The 19,956-nt window shown below is 39.9% G+C and overlaps 1 protein-coding gene across 2 annotated transcripts in view; it reads right to left on the minus strand.

Annotated features, from left to right (window-relative positions):
• Nucleotides 1-1,140: 1,140 nt before the first annotated feature.
• The window catches only part of syk (spleen tyrosine kinase), a 28,784-nt gene continuing 9,968 nt past the window's right edge, over nt 1,141-19,956 (minus strand). For both annotated transcript variants that reach the window (XM_083983768.1, XM_083983767.1), the window contains exons 4-15: nt 18,842-19,002; nt 14,378-14,516; nt 12,808-12,889; nt 12,657-12,703; nt 11,534-11,596; nt 8,494-8,575; nt 5,386-5,545; nt 4,507-4,716; nt 3,298-3,487; nt 3,044-3,184; nt 1,832-1,944; nt 1,141-1,710 (exon numbers count right to left, since the gene is read on the minus strand). In XM_083983768.1, coding sequence (XP_083839894.1) covers nt 1,638-1,710; nt 1,832-1,944; nt 3,044-3,184; nt 3,298-3,487; nt 4,507-4,716; nt 5,386-5,545; nt 8,494-8,575; nt 11,534-11,596; nt 12,657-12,703; nt 12,808-12,889; nt 14,378-14,516; nt 18,842-19,002 — 1,461 coding nt within the window. In that variant the 3' untranslated portion in view covers nt 1,141-1,637. The remainder of the gene's footprint in view (nt 1,711-1,831; nt 1,945-3,043; nt 3,185-3,297; nt 3,488-4,506; nt 4,717-5,385; nt 5,546-8,493; nt 8,576-11,533; nt 11,597-12,656; nt 12,704-12,807; nt 12,890-14,377; nt 14,517-18,841; nt 19,003-19,956) is intronic.

Below are 19,956 nucleotides of genomic sequence, written 5' to 3' on the forward strand. Positions count from 1 at the left end.
TAGAGACCAACACAAAGTAACACATCATTATGAAGTGGAAATAAAATGATACACGGTGTTCAAGATTTTTTACAAAACAAAGTCCAAAATTGAACTTTTTGGGCTACATGCAAAACGCTATGGTGGAAACCTAACACTGCACATGAACCTGAACACACCATCTCCATAGTGTAACATGGTGGTGGCAGCATCATGCTGTAGGGAGGCTTTTCTTCAGCAGGGACAAGGAAGCTGCTCAGAGTTGATGGACGATGGATGGAGCTAAATACAGGACAATCCTGGAGGAAAAGCTGTTCGAGACAGAAAACAGACTTGAGACTGGGATGATACAAAGCAGATCCATGTGTTGGAATGGCACAGTCATGAGAATCTGTGGCAAGACTTGTAAACTGCTGTTCACAGACGCTCTCCATCCAATCTGACTCAACTGGAGCTGTTTTGCAAAGAAGAATGCAAGAATGTGTAGATGTGCAAAGTTGGTAGAGACACACCCCAAAAGATTTGCAGCTGTAATTGCAGCGAAATGTTCAACAAAGTGTTGACTCAGGGGGCTGAATACATCTGCACGCCACACATTCCAGAATTTTTATTTGTAAAAAACAATCTTGAACACCATCTGTCATTTTCCTTCCACTTCACAATTATGCCCTACTTTGTGTTGGTCTATCACACAAAAACTCAATAAAATAGGCCTACATTTAAATTTGTGGTTTAACATCCAATAAGTTCAAGGGGTATGAATACTTTTGCAAGGCACTGTAGTTCGATTAGATACAATAAACAAATGTCAGGGGAGGGTGATGTTCCAATGTCAGGCTGAGGTTTATATAATAATGTGTCAAATGGTCGCTTTTTTTTTTTAGAGAAGAATCACTCCAGCTCTTTTAAAATCACAGGAGAAAGGACCTCGCTCCACACACACACACACACACACACACACACACACACACACACACACACACACACACACACACACACACACACACACACACACACACACACACACACACACACATGAATCTATTAATAGCTGCTTTGGAGCAGCTGAGCTTGTTGAGCATCTCACGGTGTGTGTTCTGTCTCTCTCTGGGACTCCCTCTCTCGGTGTCTCATTCCTAATGCTGGCCTCTAATATCGGCTTCTTCTTGTATTTCTTGCTTGTGTCCTTGGATGTTTCCCTGCGTATTGCATAGTCTGTTCTCTTTCCAGGTCTCCATGGTGATAGATAGAGAACAGGTTGCTTGCTTGCTCAGCAACAGATCATGTTCTTCTTGCATGTTTACAAAATGTCTTTGTCATCCGTCCAGGACGACGATCCCACCTGTGCTGCTTTTCCTAGTCTGTGATTGGCCTGTTGCTGTTATGTATATGAATAAACTGACCACACTCAAACAACCAGACCTTCATTCAGTGCTTTTATCTCGGATGACATTGCAATGGTGAAGCATTTACACACATAATGCACTTACAGTATAAAACAGCCGTCAAATGAGTTAGTTGTATAGTTTTTAGCTGTAACAATAAATGTTAACTTCATCTGCATATATATTTCAAACCATCTCTCCTCCAGTCATTTGTACATTATTGAATGTCACATTTCCCGCCACCCACAGTCTCATTAACGTCCACGCGAAGAATCACTGTGCAATATCATAATAATACTCTCGTAGTCTTGGCTCAACTATGGAAAATCCAGGTCGTTCGTCGGCCCTGGAAGACATGACAAAGCAAAAATGTTATCTCTCACACACGCACACACACACACACACACAGACATACTGGATTGTTCAGATGTCAGCTGTGGCAGCAAGTCAACCTTGCGCTGACTTACTTGTACGTCCAGCAGGTTCTCATGAGGTCATACATCTCCTCTGGACAGTTCATCGGTGGGTCCATGCGCTTCCCACCCTCAATCATCTGCATCACATCATTTCCTTTCATTCCCTGTCAAAATAGATGCACGTACAGATTAGAGCAAAAAAAACAAAACTGTTTGGAGGTTAGACACAACCAAGCTTCAACCTCCATGGATGAAACAATGGAGGATAATAAGCTGCAGTTCCTCTATTCACCACTAGAGTGTGTCCCAACTGTGAATCGTCCCCATAGACTCTCTGGTTAAAATTAGTTTAGTTTAGTTTAATAAGTTTATTTGTATCAGGGACAATGTACAAAATAACATTAGTCTCGAAATGAGACGAGATGCCTTGTACCGGATTTAGCTTACTAGCTACTTTCCATCCGTAGTCCCTGGGCAGGTGAATAAGAACAATAGAAACATAAGAATTATCAATTATCAAATGCTCAACCGACTATAATGAACCACCACCACCTGTGGATCCAAAGGAGTTCGGATGTCTACACTACAGTATGTACATATCCTAACCCGCTCCACCCGTCGCTTTTATTTTGTGCTTAATTAATTGTATTCTTTTAATATATCTTTTAACTCCTTAAAGCCTGAACCATCAAATAATTGACAGAAAACTAAAATTATTTAAAACTGGACATTTTAAAGGACCTTTTGACAAACAATGTGAATTTTTTTTTTTTTTTTTTTTAATTTTTAAAAATGATTTGCTCACAGATTATGTGTAAACTGTGTAAATTTTGTTTTATACATTTTCTAAGATTTTCTAAGAGAAAAAGCATGACACTGACAATGAGGTCTCAAAAACTGTATGTATCAAATATGATACAGTTGGCACTAATACTTTCCTCTATTCTCTTTTTCTTTTTTTCCCTCATTAACAAGTTAATTATGTATTTTCTCTATGTCTATTTTGTTAAATTCTTTACTATATTTCACAGTTGAATTCACTTATTTGTAATTAACTCTTCTGTTACTCCATACAAAGGTGTAATGAACAACATGCTTGTACTGAGAATAAAAATTAAAAGTTCCAAAAAAATGACAGTGACCAATCTACCCTGCCAATCCCAGCGAGGGAACGATTTAATATTCACTTCTGAGGTAATCAGGACCTCTAATAATCCAAATAAAGTGTCACTTTGTCTCAGGTTGGCAGGTCATTGTTCCTACCTTGTATGGTTTCTGGCCGTAGGAGTAGGCCTCCCACATGAGCACTCCGAAGCTCCACACATCACTTTTGGAGGAGAATTTGAAGTAGTTTATACACTCAGGAGCATACCACTTCACTGGCCACTTCCCATGACCCTTTGCCTGGATGAATAGATAGACAAACATCAGTGGCTGTGACTTCCTGTTCTACTCTACAGCCTGAGCAGCAGGTGTCATGTTTGACCCTCTGCGTGTCCCCGCCTGTCAGCTTTTACCTTGTAGTAGTTATTCTCTTCACCCACGGCCTTGGACAGTCCAAAGTCACTGATTTTGGCATAGTGCTGCGTGACCAGCAGCACGTTCCTGGCAGCAAGGTCCCTGTGGACAAAGTTATGTTCCTCCAGGTACTTCATCCCCATGGAGACCTGATGGACCAGCTCTGTGATGTTCTTCCCGTTTGTTTGTCTGGAAATGATCATTTGGGATTTTGAGTATGAAAATTACAGATGTGATACAGATAAGTGCTTCATAGAAAAAACCCTTTAAGATACCTTCAATTCTGAACATGAAGTTTAAAGGGATAGTTCAACATTTTGGCAAATTGGCCCATCGCCATAATCCCTATAGTTTTAGGAGTAGGTTCGTTACCTGGTGCAAGCTGTTTTTAGAACGGCGGAGCAGAGCCGCGAGCTGCTCAGAGCTACACTACGGAGGCTAATGGGATTTCTTGGTTTCCCTCATCAAACTCATCAAATACACAATGCAAACTCCAAAACACTGGTGGTGGACAAGTTGTGACCTGCACATTCACCACGCTATGAGATAATAACGGAACGTTATGAGACGGGGTTGTTTTCAAGGCAAATGCAGAGACTGCTTGCCGAAAAACTGCCCCCGACGGTAACATGCATCAGCAGTTTTGCAGGAATTTACCTCAAAAACAACTCTGTCTGGTAACGTTGTGTTATTATCTCATAGCGTGGTGAATGTGCAGGTCACAACTTGTCCACCAGAGCGTTTTGGAGTTGTTGGATTGTGTATTTGATGAGTTTGATGAGGGAAACCAAGAAATTCCATTAGCCCCCGTAGCGTAGCTCTGAGCAGCTCACGGCTCTGCTCCGCTGTTCTAAAAACAGCTTGCACCGACAATTAAAGGTAACGAACCTACTCCTAAAACTATAGGGATTATGGCAATGGGCTAATTTGCCAAAATGTTGAACTATCCCTTTAAGATCAGCTTTTAAAGTTGGAAAAAAAATGTTTGTCAATTAAACTCTCTGTAATAATTGAAATGATTAGGGAGACTAGAATCCTATGAGCTGCTAAAGGCTCCAGCTGGACTCAGATCAGATTTTTCCCCTCCTCCATGTGTCACATTTTTTGTTACTCGTAGTCAAATGTCAAAACAAACCAATGCATATCATCGTCCCAAATCATGCTGTAAATTAAATAACCCTTAAAGAGGATCTGCTGGGAGCACGCACTTGTTTTTCTGCAGGAACTTGTTGAGCGGCCCCAGCTCAGCCAGCTCCATGACCAGCATCAGGTTCTCTGCCTCACAGATGCCGATCATACGGACGATGTACGGGTTGTCCAGCTGCTGCATCACGTTGGCTTCCCGCAGCATCTCCTCGCGCACCGAGGGGTTGTTATCGTCGTTCTTCAGGATTTTGACGGCGACCGACTTCTCTGTCCTGTGAGACGGGAAGGGCACTTAGCACAACATGCACTTTGCAGATGTTACACAGCCACGTTAGCCACACAAACACAGATCAATAACCAGAGAGCCACAACATCATGAGGAAATAAGATGTCAACAAACTCTATGGATTAATTCTACATATATAAACATAGTGTACAAGATAAAGACAGCAGTCAATATTGTTCATAGAAAAACATTCATTTTGTCTGATTTCTTGTGTGCAGACGTCTGCAGAATTTATGTATTTTGCATTTTCTCAGAGAACACATGGAGGACATAGAAAAAGAGAACATTATGGGAATGACAAAAGTATAATGTTTGCGTTTTCACTTCCTTACATGATTTGGTATTTACAGTCAGATTTAGAGTGTGTTTTCCCTAATGTTTGCGCTTTCACTCTCGAATGTACTTTCTTCTTACCCATGGGCAGAGAGGGTGTGTATGTGTGTGTGTGTGTGTGTGTGTGTGTGTGTGTGTGTGGGTATCAGCTTCATCATCTCTGGAATAAAGATGTTTTATTGTGTGGATTTAATTTTTTATCATTTTCTGTATCTTTGTGAAGTGTGCAGATGCGTGATAATCTGTCACCGTGACTTTGTTCACTTGCTGATTAAAAATGGAGAAGTGGTGCTGGTTGTGTGTTTGGTGTGAGACAGCGTACTTCCTCATCTTGTAGATTCCCTTCATGACGGTGCCGAAGTTCCCCGAGCCCAGTTCTCCGTCCTCCAGGAACAGCTGGCTCCGGTCCACCGTCGAGCTCCTCAGTTCGTCTGGGTCTGCGTACGGACTCTCATACACCTCTGTATCCATGGGCATGGCCTCTGTTGGAGAAAGAACCGGATCACATTAGTCCATCATGTGCAGTAGGCTACACACACATATATCAAAGAATGTGGACATGGATACTGTTTTCAACATTCTTTACTTTAACCTAAATTACAAAGAAGTAAATATGATAATTTACTGATGCAACATGGTTTGGGTTAAACAGACATTTAAAAAAAATTACTAAATACACTTCACATCAAATGTATTTGATATTGAAGTACACTTGTAGATAGATTGATGTTCTGGAATTCACTCCCCCAACCCATCAGAGACTGTACAGACCCCCACATCTTCAAATCACTCCTAAAAACACACTTTTTAAACTGGCTTTTAATCTGTAAACTGTTCTTTTTTCTTTTCTTTATGCCTTTTTTAAACCTTCCACATTGTTTCTGTATCTTAATTGTGAGTTATTCCACATTGTTTTATATTTTATTGTGTTCTGTAAGCGTCTTTGAGCACTTGTAAAAGCGCATTATAAATAAAATGTATTATTATTATTTATTATTATGTGTGTATACTTGTATAGGTATATCAATATTTCAATGAGCCTGAGTTGTCCTACTTTCTGATGCTGAACAACCATAACATCCAAACTAGGTCTGTTCTTGAAGGTGTATTGTTGGTATGAGAGATGAGTAAACAGATATTACCATTAGCTAAGTAGAAAGATTTCCGATCTTAAATTAACCAAGTTTGAACTTTGTGAATAAAAAGTTTAGTCGAGTAGTAGAGTAGAGTTTAGTCAACTTCAGATTGACCATGGTTAAATTAGAAACCAGTGTGAGTTAAATTACACCTGTCAGATGGGACTCCTTCAATGGTTTATGACAACATATTAACCATCCAATAAGACAATCATTATGACTTATATTTTAATGAAAACCCCAAATTCAGTGAATCAAAAAATGAGAATATAGTGTAAAAGTTCACTATTTAATGGTGTCACACTCTACTCAGCTAATGAACTCCAAACACCTGCAAAGGTTTCTCTCTTAGCCTTCGTCTTGTGTTAGCTTTCTACTGCCATATGGTGTTCGGGTCAGTTTTGACCCGTGTTTTAAATCAGCTGTAAAACACACTAAAAACATTATTTATCATCCCATTAGTTTCTCATCTCTTGGTTACATTGTTAGGCTCCTTATCCATGAAAAGGTTGGTTTTGCACTTATAATTTCAGTTTTAACTCTCATTATTGTTCTTATCATAATAACCGGGACAAAATTGACCCTAACACCACAAATATCATAATTTTAAGCAGAGCTTTTTAGAATTTTGTGAATTTTTGTTGTTGTTTTATTTTGTTTAGATAGAGGTTCCTGACAAAGTCAAAAAGCCTTGATGCTATAAACAAATTTATGTGGTACTTTTATGCATTTAAAAGCTGAAAATGGGTCACTGGTGACCCGAACACAAGAGAATGGTTAGTCTGGTTCAGTAGCTCCACTATCATGGAGAAGACTGCTGACCTCCATCAGATTCTACTGTATTCAGATGCACCTGTACTTATTGCTCTCAGTCTGATACCTGGTTTGGAACTGGAGAGTCAGAGACAGGTGGAAAATCAACAAATGATCTCTCCACAGTCAAACAGAAGAGAAAATCTGAACTCGCTGCATGTTCCCCCTGCTTCTATTCAGATCTCATTGTTTGATTATCACTTGGCTGCTGTGCTGTCAGATGTGGGCTACCAATATTCTCTACATTTTGTACGTGGGCCGAGGCTCAGAACCACGTCTTCTAAAACTCACACAGATCAAAAAACACTAGTTCTTTTAGTAAAAAACCTTCATGTTGTATCACATTTCCTTTCATAGAAGCAACAATTATAGCGAGATAGTTTTACTTTTATTTCTTTGTTTCACTTTCAGCAGTAAAGATGAAACTGTGGTGTGTGGTGTGACTGGTGACAGCGTCTGAGAGACACTTCACCACCTGAGCAAAAATAAAACTGAAGCCGCCTGCACGGCTGCAGACTAGAGGAACAAGACAGAATATGTTTGTCTCTTCACTGAGTTCAGACAATTACATTTGCTCACACACATTCATGTACATACAGTGCTGTGAAAAAGTATTTGCCCCCTACTTGATTTCTTACTTTTTTTTTTGCATATTTGTCACAATTAAAATGTTTAAGATCATCAAACAAATTTCAATATTAGACAAAGATAACCCAAATAAATCTAAAATACAGTTTTTAAATTATTAATTTATTTATTAAGGGAAAAAGCTATCCAAACCTACCTGGTTTTTATCCCTTCATAAATGAAATCATCATTTTAGAAACTGCATTTTATATTTACTTGGGTTATCTTTGTCTAATATTAACATTTGTTTGATGACCTTAAATATTTAAGCGTGACAAATATGCAAAAAAGGGTAACACTTTACAATAAGGGTCCCTTAATTAATGTTAGTTGGTACATTATTAAGCATTAATATATAAACTAATGTGTTAATTAATGCTGAGTAATGCATGCATAATGATAACTAATTACATTATTCAACTTTTAATTTATTAACTAACTTTGAGTGGTAAACATTAATTAACTGCTTACTAATAGGCTACATTAATGAATGTGTTTCCTAATCCTATGTAATACATAATAATGATTGTTAATATATCTGTAAACAGTTAATTAATGCTTAATAATAACTAACGTTAATTAAGGGACCCTTATTGTAAAGTGTTACCCAAAAAAGTAAGAAATCAGGAAGGGGGCAAATTGACCATCCCATAGTTTGAGAACCACAGCTCTAAAGGAAAAAAGTCTGAACCCCCCCCCCCCCCCCCCCCCCAAAAAAAAAAAAAAAATCCATATACATTTCTACAGTAAAGTAACAGCAAGCTCAAAACACTGTGCAGGAGTTTGCTCTAACATACCAGCAACAATATGAAATCTGGTTAACTACAGCCATGTTAACATCTGGGATAACTTACCTTTGCCACCTGTCTGGTTGACGGGCACCCTGGTTTCATAGGGATTGAGATTGTCGGTGTTGTTGTGTCGAGAAGTCTGGCTCTGTTGTTTATCACAGAGAACAGAGAGAAAAACATAAGATGAAGCATATTTTCCACAGAGTGCACTGGTCAAATATCATATGTGACGACTGCATTAATTCAGCACTGAGAAAACAATATAATGTTTCTCTTATGCAGCAAGATGCCACTCTTTACATGGAGCCTGTGTTTCAGTGATATACTGAATAAAACCAATTGAGGGAAAGATTGTGAATTTAGAAAATGTTAAGTTTATCCAAACAGTTGGTACATTTGGTATATGTATCAGCTATCAGTCAGTATCACTTTAACACACGCTGTCCATTAAATAGGGCATTCCATACAAAAGGGTTGAGAGGAAGAGAAGAAATGCATGGCGCCAATTCACATGCATTCAAAGAAGGGGTATGGAACAAGTTTCAAGTAAAATGTGCAATGTTCTTCAGAGCACTGACACATACAGCCTGCACCACACCCCCGCTTTAAGAATCTTCACATTCAACACCCCCAGTTGAATGTCGAGCATTAATAACTAGAGTGCCATAGAGGGACTTTTGTTTTTTATCAAGAGCAGCTGCATTTATGAAAGTTGGAGATGCTGAACTCAACAAGCAAACAAAGGCGAGATGCAAAAAAAAAAAAAAAAATTCAAGGTCAGTAAAAGCAAGGGGTCAGGCAGAGTGTTCTCAGCAGCTGGCTCTTACAAAGACCACGTTCAGCATGAGCAACCAAAGTGCTGGTGGTTCACCAGAGCCTCACAGGAGACGACTCAGTGTTGTGTTTCAGGGATTCCTTTGTCAGCAACATGTTTCAAAACCGAATACATCAAACACGTCGTAAAAGGCCGGCGAGGCCGTTCGAAACCAAAGGCTGCTCCACGTAATGTCCTCTGTCCCCGCAACCTTCACTCTGAGACCACAAACACCCCACGCATTTATGTAACTGGTGTCTTGTGGCAAGTGATGAGATGTTAATGGTTTGTCTTGATTTTTTTCATATGAACGGATAAGAGTCATTCTATAATCAGGGGTGCATGTCATGTCCATGGGCTGCATTCATCAATTTGACGAAAAATGCACTTTAAGTCATGATCAATTCTACATCAGGGCACATCTCTCTTTCATTTAATACAAAAACCCATCATTTATTTTACACACAGTGCATGTTCTATACTGATATTTGCTGTTTTAGTGCTCTCTGATTTGCTAAATGTCAGGTTTTGCTCTTCAGATGAACTCATAAATACATATTTGGGTTACATTTTTACAAAATATTTGTTCATAATTAGTAAAAAAAAAAAAAAAAAAAAAAAAAAAAAAAACCAAGAAGAATGTGTTTTAAAACTAAAAAAGGGAGACAGTGGGCTAGATCCCAGACATCTGAGTGGTTGGTTTGAGCTGGTTATCAATCAAACATTAAAGAACCAGACTGAGACCTCCTTTTCAGCTGGTCAACTGGCTGTTTACTCTTGTACAGATTGTTTCTGATGTGAAAGCCAAAAGACAAAACACAGGACTGTGACACCAGAGCTGTGATTTTAGAATTGACTTAAAGAGCAACTATACAAGTCCTGTGGCTTTTCTGCTGTCTTGCTAACCCTCCGACTGGCCATGTGCATTTGTTTACAACGAGGCTGGCAAAAACTCAATACATGTAAGACGTGTATGTTTGTGTAGTCTTAACTGTCATAAACAGAAGATTATGAGTTATGGAGCACATTTGTGTCATGAGAGCTGGGACACCGGGGCGGTGGCCAGGTACTACACTGATGCTGCTAGGTTGGTTTTCAGTCATGAGACGCCAGGTGAAGACAGAGAGCCTCCGTTCTCACTGTAACAAGTCACAAGTCATCTAGTTAACTATCACAATTACTACAGAGCTTTTTAATTAAAATACTGCTTATTTCCTCTTTAAAGGAGCTATTTACAACACACTTCTGCTTGTGCAACTGGGTGTAATGGGCATCGTGCAATACAACCTGGCACTTTAAACTGATGTGCACTTTAGGGCCTTGTGCAATACTATCTGGCACTTTGATAAATACTCTTATAGGCATCGTGCAATACAACCTGGTACCTATGCACTCTTTCACTTTAGCACTTGTCACTTTAACCCAGCACTTATGCACTTTATCTCAGAGAACAAAACTCTTATGGTCCCCCTGCCTGTAGAATGTGTTTGTCAATATGTTTTTCATTGTCATAGTCGCCTTTTTGTCTTTTTGTGTTGTCTAAATTATCGTGTGTACTGTTATTGAACTGTTTCTATCTTTATGGGACTCTGGATGGAAATTAGCACTAATCCGGCACATTTACATGTTTTTATGTCCATTAATGTGCACTGTCTCATTCAAATAAACAAATAAAGTAAGTAAAGTAAAGAACTATTGATGGCACCAGAGGAAAAGTTGGATGATCATCCTCAATATTTAAACCATAGTTATTAACTTCCACTAAGCCAATATGATGGCCAGCATACTGACATTACCATACTTAAACCCACATCACCATCAGGTTAAAACTATAAATAATAAAAGAGAACATTCTAACAAATACAGTTAAAGAAGTGGAGCAGCCTTTAAATAGGATATGTTTGGTTTTGACATGTTTGATGTCGTTTGGTCTTGACATGCACAAGGAGGAAGGAGGAGGCAGATAGTGATCGGACACAGCGTCAGAGTATAGTGGTTGTGGTTATGTAAGTGCACTGAGGAGCCGCTGGGTGGTGTGGGACTGCCATCAACAAGCACACAAACCACGACCAGGAAAAGGTTTTGTGTGAGCAGTCGGATCTATCGGGGAGGAGACGCGACAGGGCAGAGGGGCTGAGAGCTTCAGGGACAACTCAAGTGAGACAGGGAGGAGTTAGTGAGTATAGCAATCCACACTAAAAGCTAGAGGGGGAGAGCTGGGGGATGGGGGGGCGGGTGGGATCACACAGCGGTGACCGGCATGACGAGGCAGGAGGTGTGTTAGTGCACCTTTTTTCGGCCCGGTAAGGGAACAGTTTTGAGTTTGGAGAGAATTCCACCTGCTGCATTTTGCTAAAAAAAACAAAAAGTCAGAGAGGTTATCAGCAGGTGACCTGACAATGGTCCAGTCAGGCATGTTATCATTACAGGAACAGATTCAGAGAAAAGATTAAAGGGATAGTTCAACATTTTGGCAAATTGGCCCATTGCCATAATCGTTATAGTCATAGCAGTAGGTTCGTTACCTTTATTTGTCGGTGCAGGCTATTTTTAGAACAGTGGGCAGAGCCGCGAGCTGCTCAGAGCTACGCTACGGAGGCTAATGGGATTTCCTGGTTTCCCTCATCAAACTCATCAAATACACAATCCAACAACTCCAAAACGCTCTGGTGGACAAGTTGTGACCTGCACGTTCACCACGCTATGAGATAATAACGGAACGTTACGAGACAGAGTCATTTTCAAGGTAAATACATGCAAAACCGCTGATGCGCGTTGCCTTCAGGGACAGTTTTTCAGCAAGCAGTCTCTGTATTTACCTTGAAAATGACTCTGTCTCGTAACTTTTCGTTATTATCTCATAGCGTGGTGAATGTGCAGGTCACAACTTGTCCACCAGAGCGTTTTGGAGTTGTTGGATTGTGTATTTGATGAGGGAAACCAAGAAATCCCATTAGCCTCCGTAGCGTAGCTCTGAGCAGCTTGCGGCTCTGCTCCGCCGTTCTAAAAATAGCTTGCACTGACAATTAAAGGTAACGAACCTACTGCTATGACTATAGGGATTATGGCAATGGGCCAATTTGCCAAAATGTTGAACTATCCCTTTAAACCAACAGACAAATTATTCGCCCATCTCACCTTCACTATACATACATATACACTCATCTATACACATACACAACATATTATGCTATATGTGCTAAGGTGCACCAACAGAAATGCTGCAATTAAAATATATAGAAAAAAAATGTCAGAGAGTGTTAGATGTATTTCTGACTAAAGGTTGTTATTTCAAAAATAAAGTTTAATTCAAATAGGCAGGTCAACAGGGGAATGCATGTTTACTTTCTCTTAACATATGGCATGAATGTAGTTCCTGTTTTATTAGAGTACAAATACATAAATAACTTACCAGGGCGGAGCTTAGTCCAGGATGGTCCCGTGGGAGCAGTGGTCGCCCTGACATGAGCACAACAGACCACAGATGTGTTGTTTCTTCATTTTTAATTAATTAACATGCATGGATGTCATGTTATGCTGTAGACGGGTGTGTGCGTGTTTACCAGTTTCTCCATCAGGTCTTGAGCAGGGCTCTGTGAGCACTCGCAGCAGGCCGTCTGGTTTGTATGAGTAGTGCTCCACCAGCTGTAGGAGGGGAGAAGTTATCATGATGGACTATATACAGGCATAGGCTCTACAAATATTTGTAATCTAAAGACGATAAGGAGGCAACCAGTTCTCCAACCTGAACAACCATCTGAGGCAACCAGGCATCAATGTCAAAGACTGTGGTGAAGCCAGATATGAAGAACCAAAAAACTGCAGTTCCTCTAATAACCACTAGAGTTGTCCCCATAGACTCCCACTGAAGTTCATTAAAGGAATACTTCACCCAAAATCAGTAATTCACCAATTTTCTACTCCCCATCATGCCAAGCAAGGGTTTGGAGAACTTTCAGAGTCATCAAAACGCTTTTAGAGTTCCAGGGGGGGTCCGGCTGGCAACAGATTTTCATATAGTGGCGGTGGATAGAGCTCACTTTTGAATCGTCCAAAACACACACTATGAAACATTCACATACCTCCATACTGCTCATCTGTACTGACCCAAGTGTCCTGAAGCCGCCACATGAAAAAGTTGTTCGGAAAAAATGAATTTGATCTCTGTTTTAAGCCTTGTTGTAGCAGTAGCTCCCAGTGGCTCTTGTGATGTTTGTGCGCATGTGCATGATTTGCTGCGAGATGTTCGTGTGTCGTTGTAAACCATTGGATGTATGATGTAAACACGGACAATTCAAAAGTGAGCACTTATATGAAAATCCGCCCCCAGAACTCTAAAAGTGTTTTGATAACTCTGAAAGTTCTCCAAACCCTTCCTTGGCATGACGGGGAGTAGAAAATTGATGAATTATCCCTTTAAGACTTAAAGTTATGCATATTTGGGGGTGTGGCTTCTGTGAATCACACATGGGTGAGTACCTGCTTGTCCTAATCCAGCATGCAATGAATTTGCACCCATCTTTGCCCATTTGTACATTATCTGGGAGTTAGAGCTGAAGTCACAGATGTGGAGCATCTCACAGCTGCTCCTCACAAACCAGTGAGTGACATCACAAAGGTTGCATCCATCCTTGGAAACACAAACCTCATATTCATCCTCCCACCATGACCTCCTCTTGACGTGGACTTTATCTTTTAATCCTGCATCTCTGCACCTTTCCCTTTACTCCTGTCATGATTACTACGACCACTAGATGTCACGTTACAATAAATGAGGACTAAAGATCCCCAAAATAAATGACTGAATAAATTTGTGTAGCTTACTGAGGCCAGATGCAGCAGAATTGTTGCTGTCCAAGGACTAAAACTAACACTTCTTCTTTCATTATATCTCATCGCCCTGCAGTTCCCGGCAGATGGAGAATCAATATCAAGAAATACAGTACTGCACAATTCTGGAAGTCTGAGCACAGCACATTTCAATACAGTTCACGTAAGCTTAGTGATACCAACCATGAAATACATATCATATATTTGTGAGAGAATAAATAGGTATTTTATCAATTAACTGCTTGGAAACCTTTTGAATATCAATATAAGAATAAGAAGAAATATGAAAATCACTGTGTTAACCTGCCACAGGGTGTCAAACTTCTTGCCATCTGGGATCGAGAGCTTTCCACTCCGGTCCTTGTCCACGCGATAGTGCATGACCTGTCCTTCATGTAATAAACACAGAGCGTAGGACCCGTTCATGTCTCTCTGGCGAATCCTGTTCACACAAAGGAGAAAACCAGAGAAAGTGTCATAGGCTTGTTTTCACCAGCTCAGGATCATTTCTAAATTAGATCTACAAAAGTTGTACAACCCTTCATTTAATCTTGGTTTGAATAATGTGGCACACTTTATTAAGGTATCAGCTAGGGCTCCATGCTCTGCCCTGAGGTCGTACAAAATGCTGCTGCTCATCTTATTCATGGGTTTTGAATTGAAATTATTATTTTTTAGTTAAATGGCTTTTCCCCTAACTAGACTTACTTACCTAACTTGATTTATTGACAGGTACTGTATGTGCCCAATAGAGAAGTGAGAAATGCAGTAGGAGGCCTATAGGGCTCCCTGATGTACAAAGGTTGGTAACACTTTACAATAAGGGTCCCTTAATTAATGCTAGTTAGTACATTATTAAGCATTAATTAACTGTTTACAGATATATTAACAATCATATGTATTACTTAGCATTAGGAAACACATTAATTAATGTAGCCTATTAGTAAGCAGTTAATGTTTACTACTCAAAGTTAGTTCATAAATTATTAAGCATAATAATGTAATTAGTTATCATTATGTATGCATTACTCAGCATTAATTATACATTAGTTAATATATTAATGCTTAATAATGTGCTAACTAACGTTAATAAAGGGACCCTTATTGCAAAGTGTTACCGAAAGGTTTGAGCACCACTGCTGCCTTCCAGCCTAGCGCAGCTGATGTTCTGCAATAACCCAAATAACTACAATCCCGTTTGCTTTTTGTAGAGGGTTCAGGATGATGCTAAGTTCAGGATTGGATAACAGCTATAAATCAGCCCTGCTGTACAGTGTTCAGTGAACCACTTTGATTCAATCAGTTCTTGGCAGATGATCTTACATTTCATTCACCACATCAACTGACTGAGAGCTGCTGTGTCTCATGTTTTTAATTTTGTATTTATTGTCTTGTCACTCCTAGGCCATTCCATTACACCCATTTAACTATTCAAAATATGTACAGGTCAAACTCAAGCAACTTTAATTCTTCTTTTTTTTCTTCTTTTTTACAAGTTTTCTAAGCAATTTTCTCAGTCCTGTTACCAAAACTTCACACAGTAAAGAGTTCAAAAGCATCCAGTAGTACTTTTTATTAGATTTTTATAACAGGTGGTACTGAACCCTGCTTCAATTGTCAGTGGTTGCAAATGTGTCACTACTGTAATTGTCATGAACAATATTATGTAAAAAAAAAAAAAAAAAAGTCGATTCCTCACAACAATTGTCAGAACAAAGATCCAGAATAGAGGAGGCAGGAGAAAACAACAGGTTGACATCTCTGCAAAACTCACAGACAATATCTGTCTACAACCTGCTGCAGAGCAGATTTTAACATTTAATACAAATGTTTCATTTTGAATTTTTTCTTTTAAAGCAGAAGTGAGTGGTCCGGTCGTTTTCGCTAATGCTGCGTTCCAGGCAGGCTTTTGAAATCGTAAATTACAGCTTCTAGTCACAACTTACGACTTTGTAGCGTTTCAGGCAACCCACTCGTGTTTTTCCGACCTGTTTTACCGGTGAAAGTCACTATAACGGCCACTCGTAACTTCCGACCGGTGAACTCGTACCAGATTGAACTGGTACCACTTCACGGTCGGAAAAATACGAGTTTCCTTGAACGCACCATAACAGTCCTCGTCGCTACGTCACCACATTCACGGCGTTCCTTGGCTGCACACACAGCCCTGCATGCCGTTCTCTCTCCTCATTGGATAAAAACTGTAGGATACGATAAATGTTTTCTCTTCGGCTCAGAGCAGAGCAGAGTGACTGACAGACCCGTGTTTCGGTCCAAACACTCTATGTAAGTGATTGCTGTCGGAAGATATAACTATTTAAGACTTATATTAACACAAATATATCACTCACTTCTGCTTTAATTTTTTTGTCGCACAATGATGTTTTTTTAAACTTTTGATTTGAATTGTCACCAGTCGAAAGTTTTGAGTCACTCTGAATAACCTTTAGTGGCACAAACACAGTAAAATTGCTAAAGGACTACAAAAAACAAAAACAAAAAAAATAGGCCACCAAAGACTGAAAAACCATGTCAGTGTGATGGAAACAGACTGTTTTTTTTTTCTTGTTTCATTTTAACTTTCCTGCAGCACTGAGTGTAAATGAGGCCCTGTCTGTGCAAATGCAGTGTTGGAACAAACTGTTACAAAAACTCATATTACAGCAACACCATCATGCAGGAAGTGGTGAAAGACAGGACAACTGAGACAGACTGGCTGGTCAGGGGCTTCGTCCTAATGAGACAAGACATCAGCTCACCAAGGAACCAGCTGGCGCAACAACAGGACGAGGAGCAGACTTAACGCACATGCAGCTGGTTTCACATGAACTGGACTTACGTATCTGTCTGCAAGTACAACACATTAATTTGAACATTCGCGCCAGTGTTGGGACAAACGTTCTGAGCCGTGTTCCATTCACACTGCAGGAATGTGTTCACATAGTGGATGAGAAAAAAATACGTTAAAGTGAGTTGTTTTGAACATTTTTCACCAGTTTCTCATTGTTTGACATTAATGTAGGAAATATGCATAATGCAAACTTTAATCTGAATTACAAAAATAACGAGGAGTGGGGTGGAACCTATGTACAAGCCAATCGACTTTGTTCCCTCCTTGCACCATCGAATATAAATGTGCGCTAAATAAATAAACCTAAACCTAAAGGCTGAGGTTCAGAAATAATCACACATAATAAATAAGAGAAATCCTTTCTGTGTCATATCCATATCCATCCACCTTTATTACATAGTTACTTCATCTTTCTGGACTGTGAGTTGAGGGATTGTAACAATTTCCCTGTGAGATCAAGATTTTCTGACCAATCTCTCTTTACAGTAACTTTAATAATAACTTTAATAATCTGTTGGGTCTGAGAGATCCTTATAGAATTTGGCTCATAAGAAGTTAGTTATTATTTTCATTTTTTCCAAGATTACTCTATAGCCTCTGTGTTGTTCTTGAATGAGACACAAATTATGTGTGTTGTGTTGTCATTATTACTGTAATATCCAATATGTGGCCTCAATCTTTCTAAAATGCAAAACTCCGATGTGTTGCTGTGACTCCAGAATATTCTATAATATCCATGTGTGTGTGTGTGTGTGTGTGTGTGTGTGTGTGTGAGTGTGACACATGCCATACACCCAAATATAAAGCTATGATCATGTTTCCCTTCACACAAGAGGACATAACAGTCACATCTGTGTCTCTGGTTTGGCGACTTCAGGAAGCTTTGCAAACTACCAGAACGGAAACCACAGTGCGTGTGTGTGTCTGTGTGTGTGCGCATGTGCGTGCGTGCGTGTGCATGTTTGTGTGTGTGTGTGTGAGTGCGTGTGTGCTACTATAAATACTCTACAGTCACTTTGTTTAAATGCAATAAATGCAAATATGTTACATTTGAAAATTGAACAGCTTGATTTAAACATAAAGCATAGCTCATCTGTGCTGCTGTAACTTATGCAGATTTCTATTTATTTCACACTCTTACAGTACAGAGTAGACCCACTCTCACACCACAGTGTTCGGAAATCCAGCAGTGAGAACGCCACACTGTACTGGCAGACCTGTCTGAGCTTCTGTGGCTCACTGTAATAAATCATTGTACCATTAACAATGAAACAATGGTGGAGGATATTATTGCTACTTGTAGCAATTAGACTACATCTGGAGGCTCATGTCTTATTGCCAGACACTGAGTGGATTCAGTTAGTATTCAGGTGACTCCACCTCTCATTGATCAATTAATCTGTGTTGATGGAATATTCTATAAAGTATTGTTATCAGCAGGAGTCTGGGCCTCAACCAGCTGTGCGGCCACTGTGGTCCAGATCTCCACAAACAGGATGTATATAAGGGTAAGGGTTGTGTTGTGTATCTTATTTCAAATGAAACCCAGCAGCTATGCCTACTCAATATCACCTGCTTTACATTTTAAGCTTTAAATTATTTATAGACTTGATTGTTGGTAATTTGTTTGAAGTGAAGGTGGAGCTGGTTTCAAATGTGAAATCAAGAAGAAAAGGGGAAGTGCACGCTCTGAATAAACTCATGATCTCGATGGATGAAAAATAAATGTTTTTTTTTCTTTTTTCTGTCAGCCAAGTCATTTCACTTTCTTTTAATCTTAGATTTGAACGTTAACTGCGCAACAGCTTTGACTGTAAATGCTCTGGAGAGCTGGAGAAACATTGGAATATTCGGATTATGGTTCATTTTGCACCACTGAGTGTAAACACAGCCGACTGACATGTGAAAATACTCACAGGAATTTTCCATTGGTGCGGGAGCCATTTTGCAGCCTGGGTTCAGACGCTTCTCGTGTGATCTGTCCATGGAACCAGGGCATCCGTTCGTGTGCGGTGGTGGCGATGAGCTTCTCCAGCTGAGGCCGCTGGCTGATGATGGCCTGCTCCAGAGCTGCCCCCTGAACACAGACACAATGAACCCACGCTTTTGATAAGGAAAACATTCATGCCAAGTCAGATCTGTGGACCAGTTGTTGTAGTGTTAACTAGAAAAAGCATTTCCAAGAATGGAAATGGTGTGACTGCTGACAGCAACTGAACGCTGTTGCAGAATTAGCAAATAGTGCAAGCAGTGATCACCATACAAATGTTTGACCAAGGTCGGAATCGAACCCACAACCTCATGGTCATTAGACTTCCACTCTGCCTCTAGGCCACAGTGCACACACAGTTGCAGAGACTGTTGTCTTTTAATGATCTGCACACTGTCAACATCAAGAAAGCTTGAGAGTCAAGCTTGAATGACTTAGAATGAAAATTTCTGTGAATTTCAGGCTGAGAGCAGCAGTTTCAACATGAAGCAAGTTATCAGAAGTCAACAGATGACGACTGGGAAAATAATTCACTATAATTGTTGTTGAGGCAAAATTTGAACCAGCAACCTTCAGGTCTCCAGACCAGCAAGCTAACCACTAGGCTACAGACAGAGACAGTATGTGAGGGGTAAAGAAAACCTTTGATACAATGAGCTTTATACTATGAGGAATCAAAGACTGTCCAATGACAGCTGAATAATTGGAATCAAAAGTCAAGCAATGATGTGAAATGACTGAGGCAGGAATCGAACCCATGACCATATGATCACTAAACCTTTACTCTGCCACTCGGCTACAGAGAGCACACTGCTTTCAAGACTGTTGTCATTCATTGTAATGTGATGATGTGCTGCAAACTGGTATGAGTAATCAAGGAGATAACAAACACCTGTAACCAATTGAAGGCGGTGGAGGAGAGCAGAATTCAACATAACATAACAAGAGTTCTTCCCTTGGATTCAAACCAGTGACCTTGGGGTTGGGAAGCAGCCACCCTAACCCCTACACTACAGTGGAGTTGTCAAGAAGACTGTTGTC

Source organism: Trachurus trachurus, assembly GCF_905171665.1.
Source record: "Trachurus trachurus genome assembly, chromosome: 12".
NCBI lineage: Eukaryota > Metazoa > Chordata > Actinopteri > Carangiformes > Carangidae > Trachurus > Trachurus trachurus.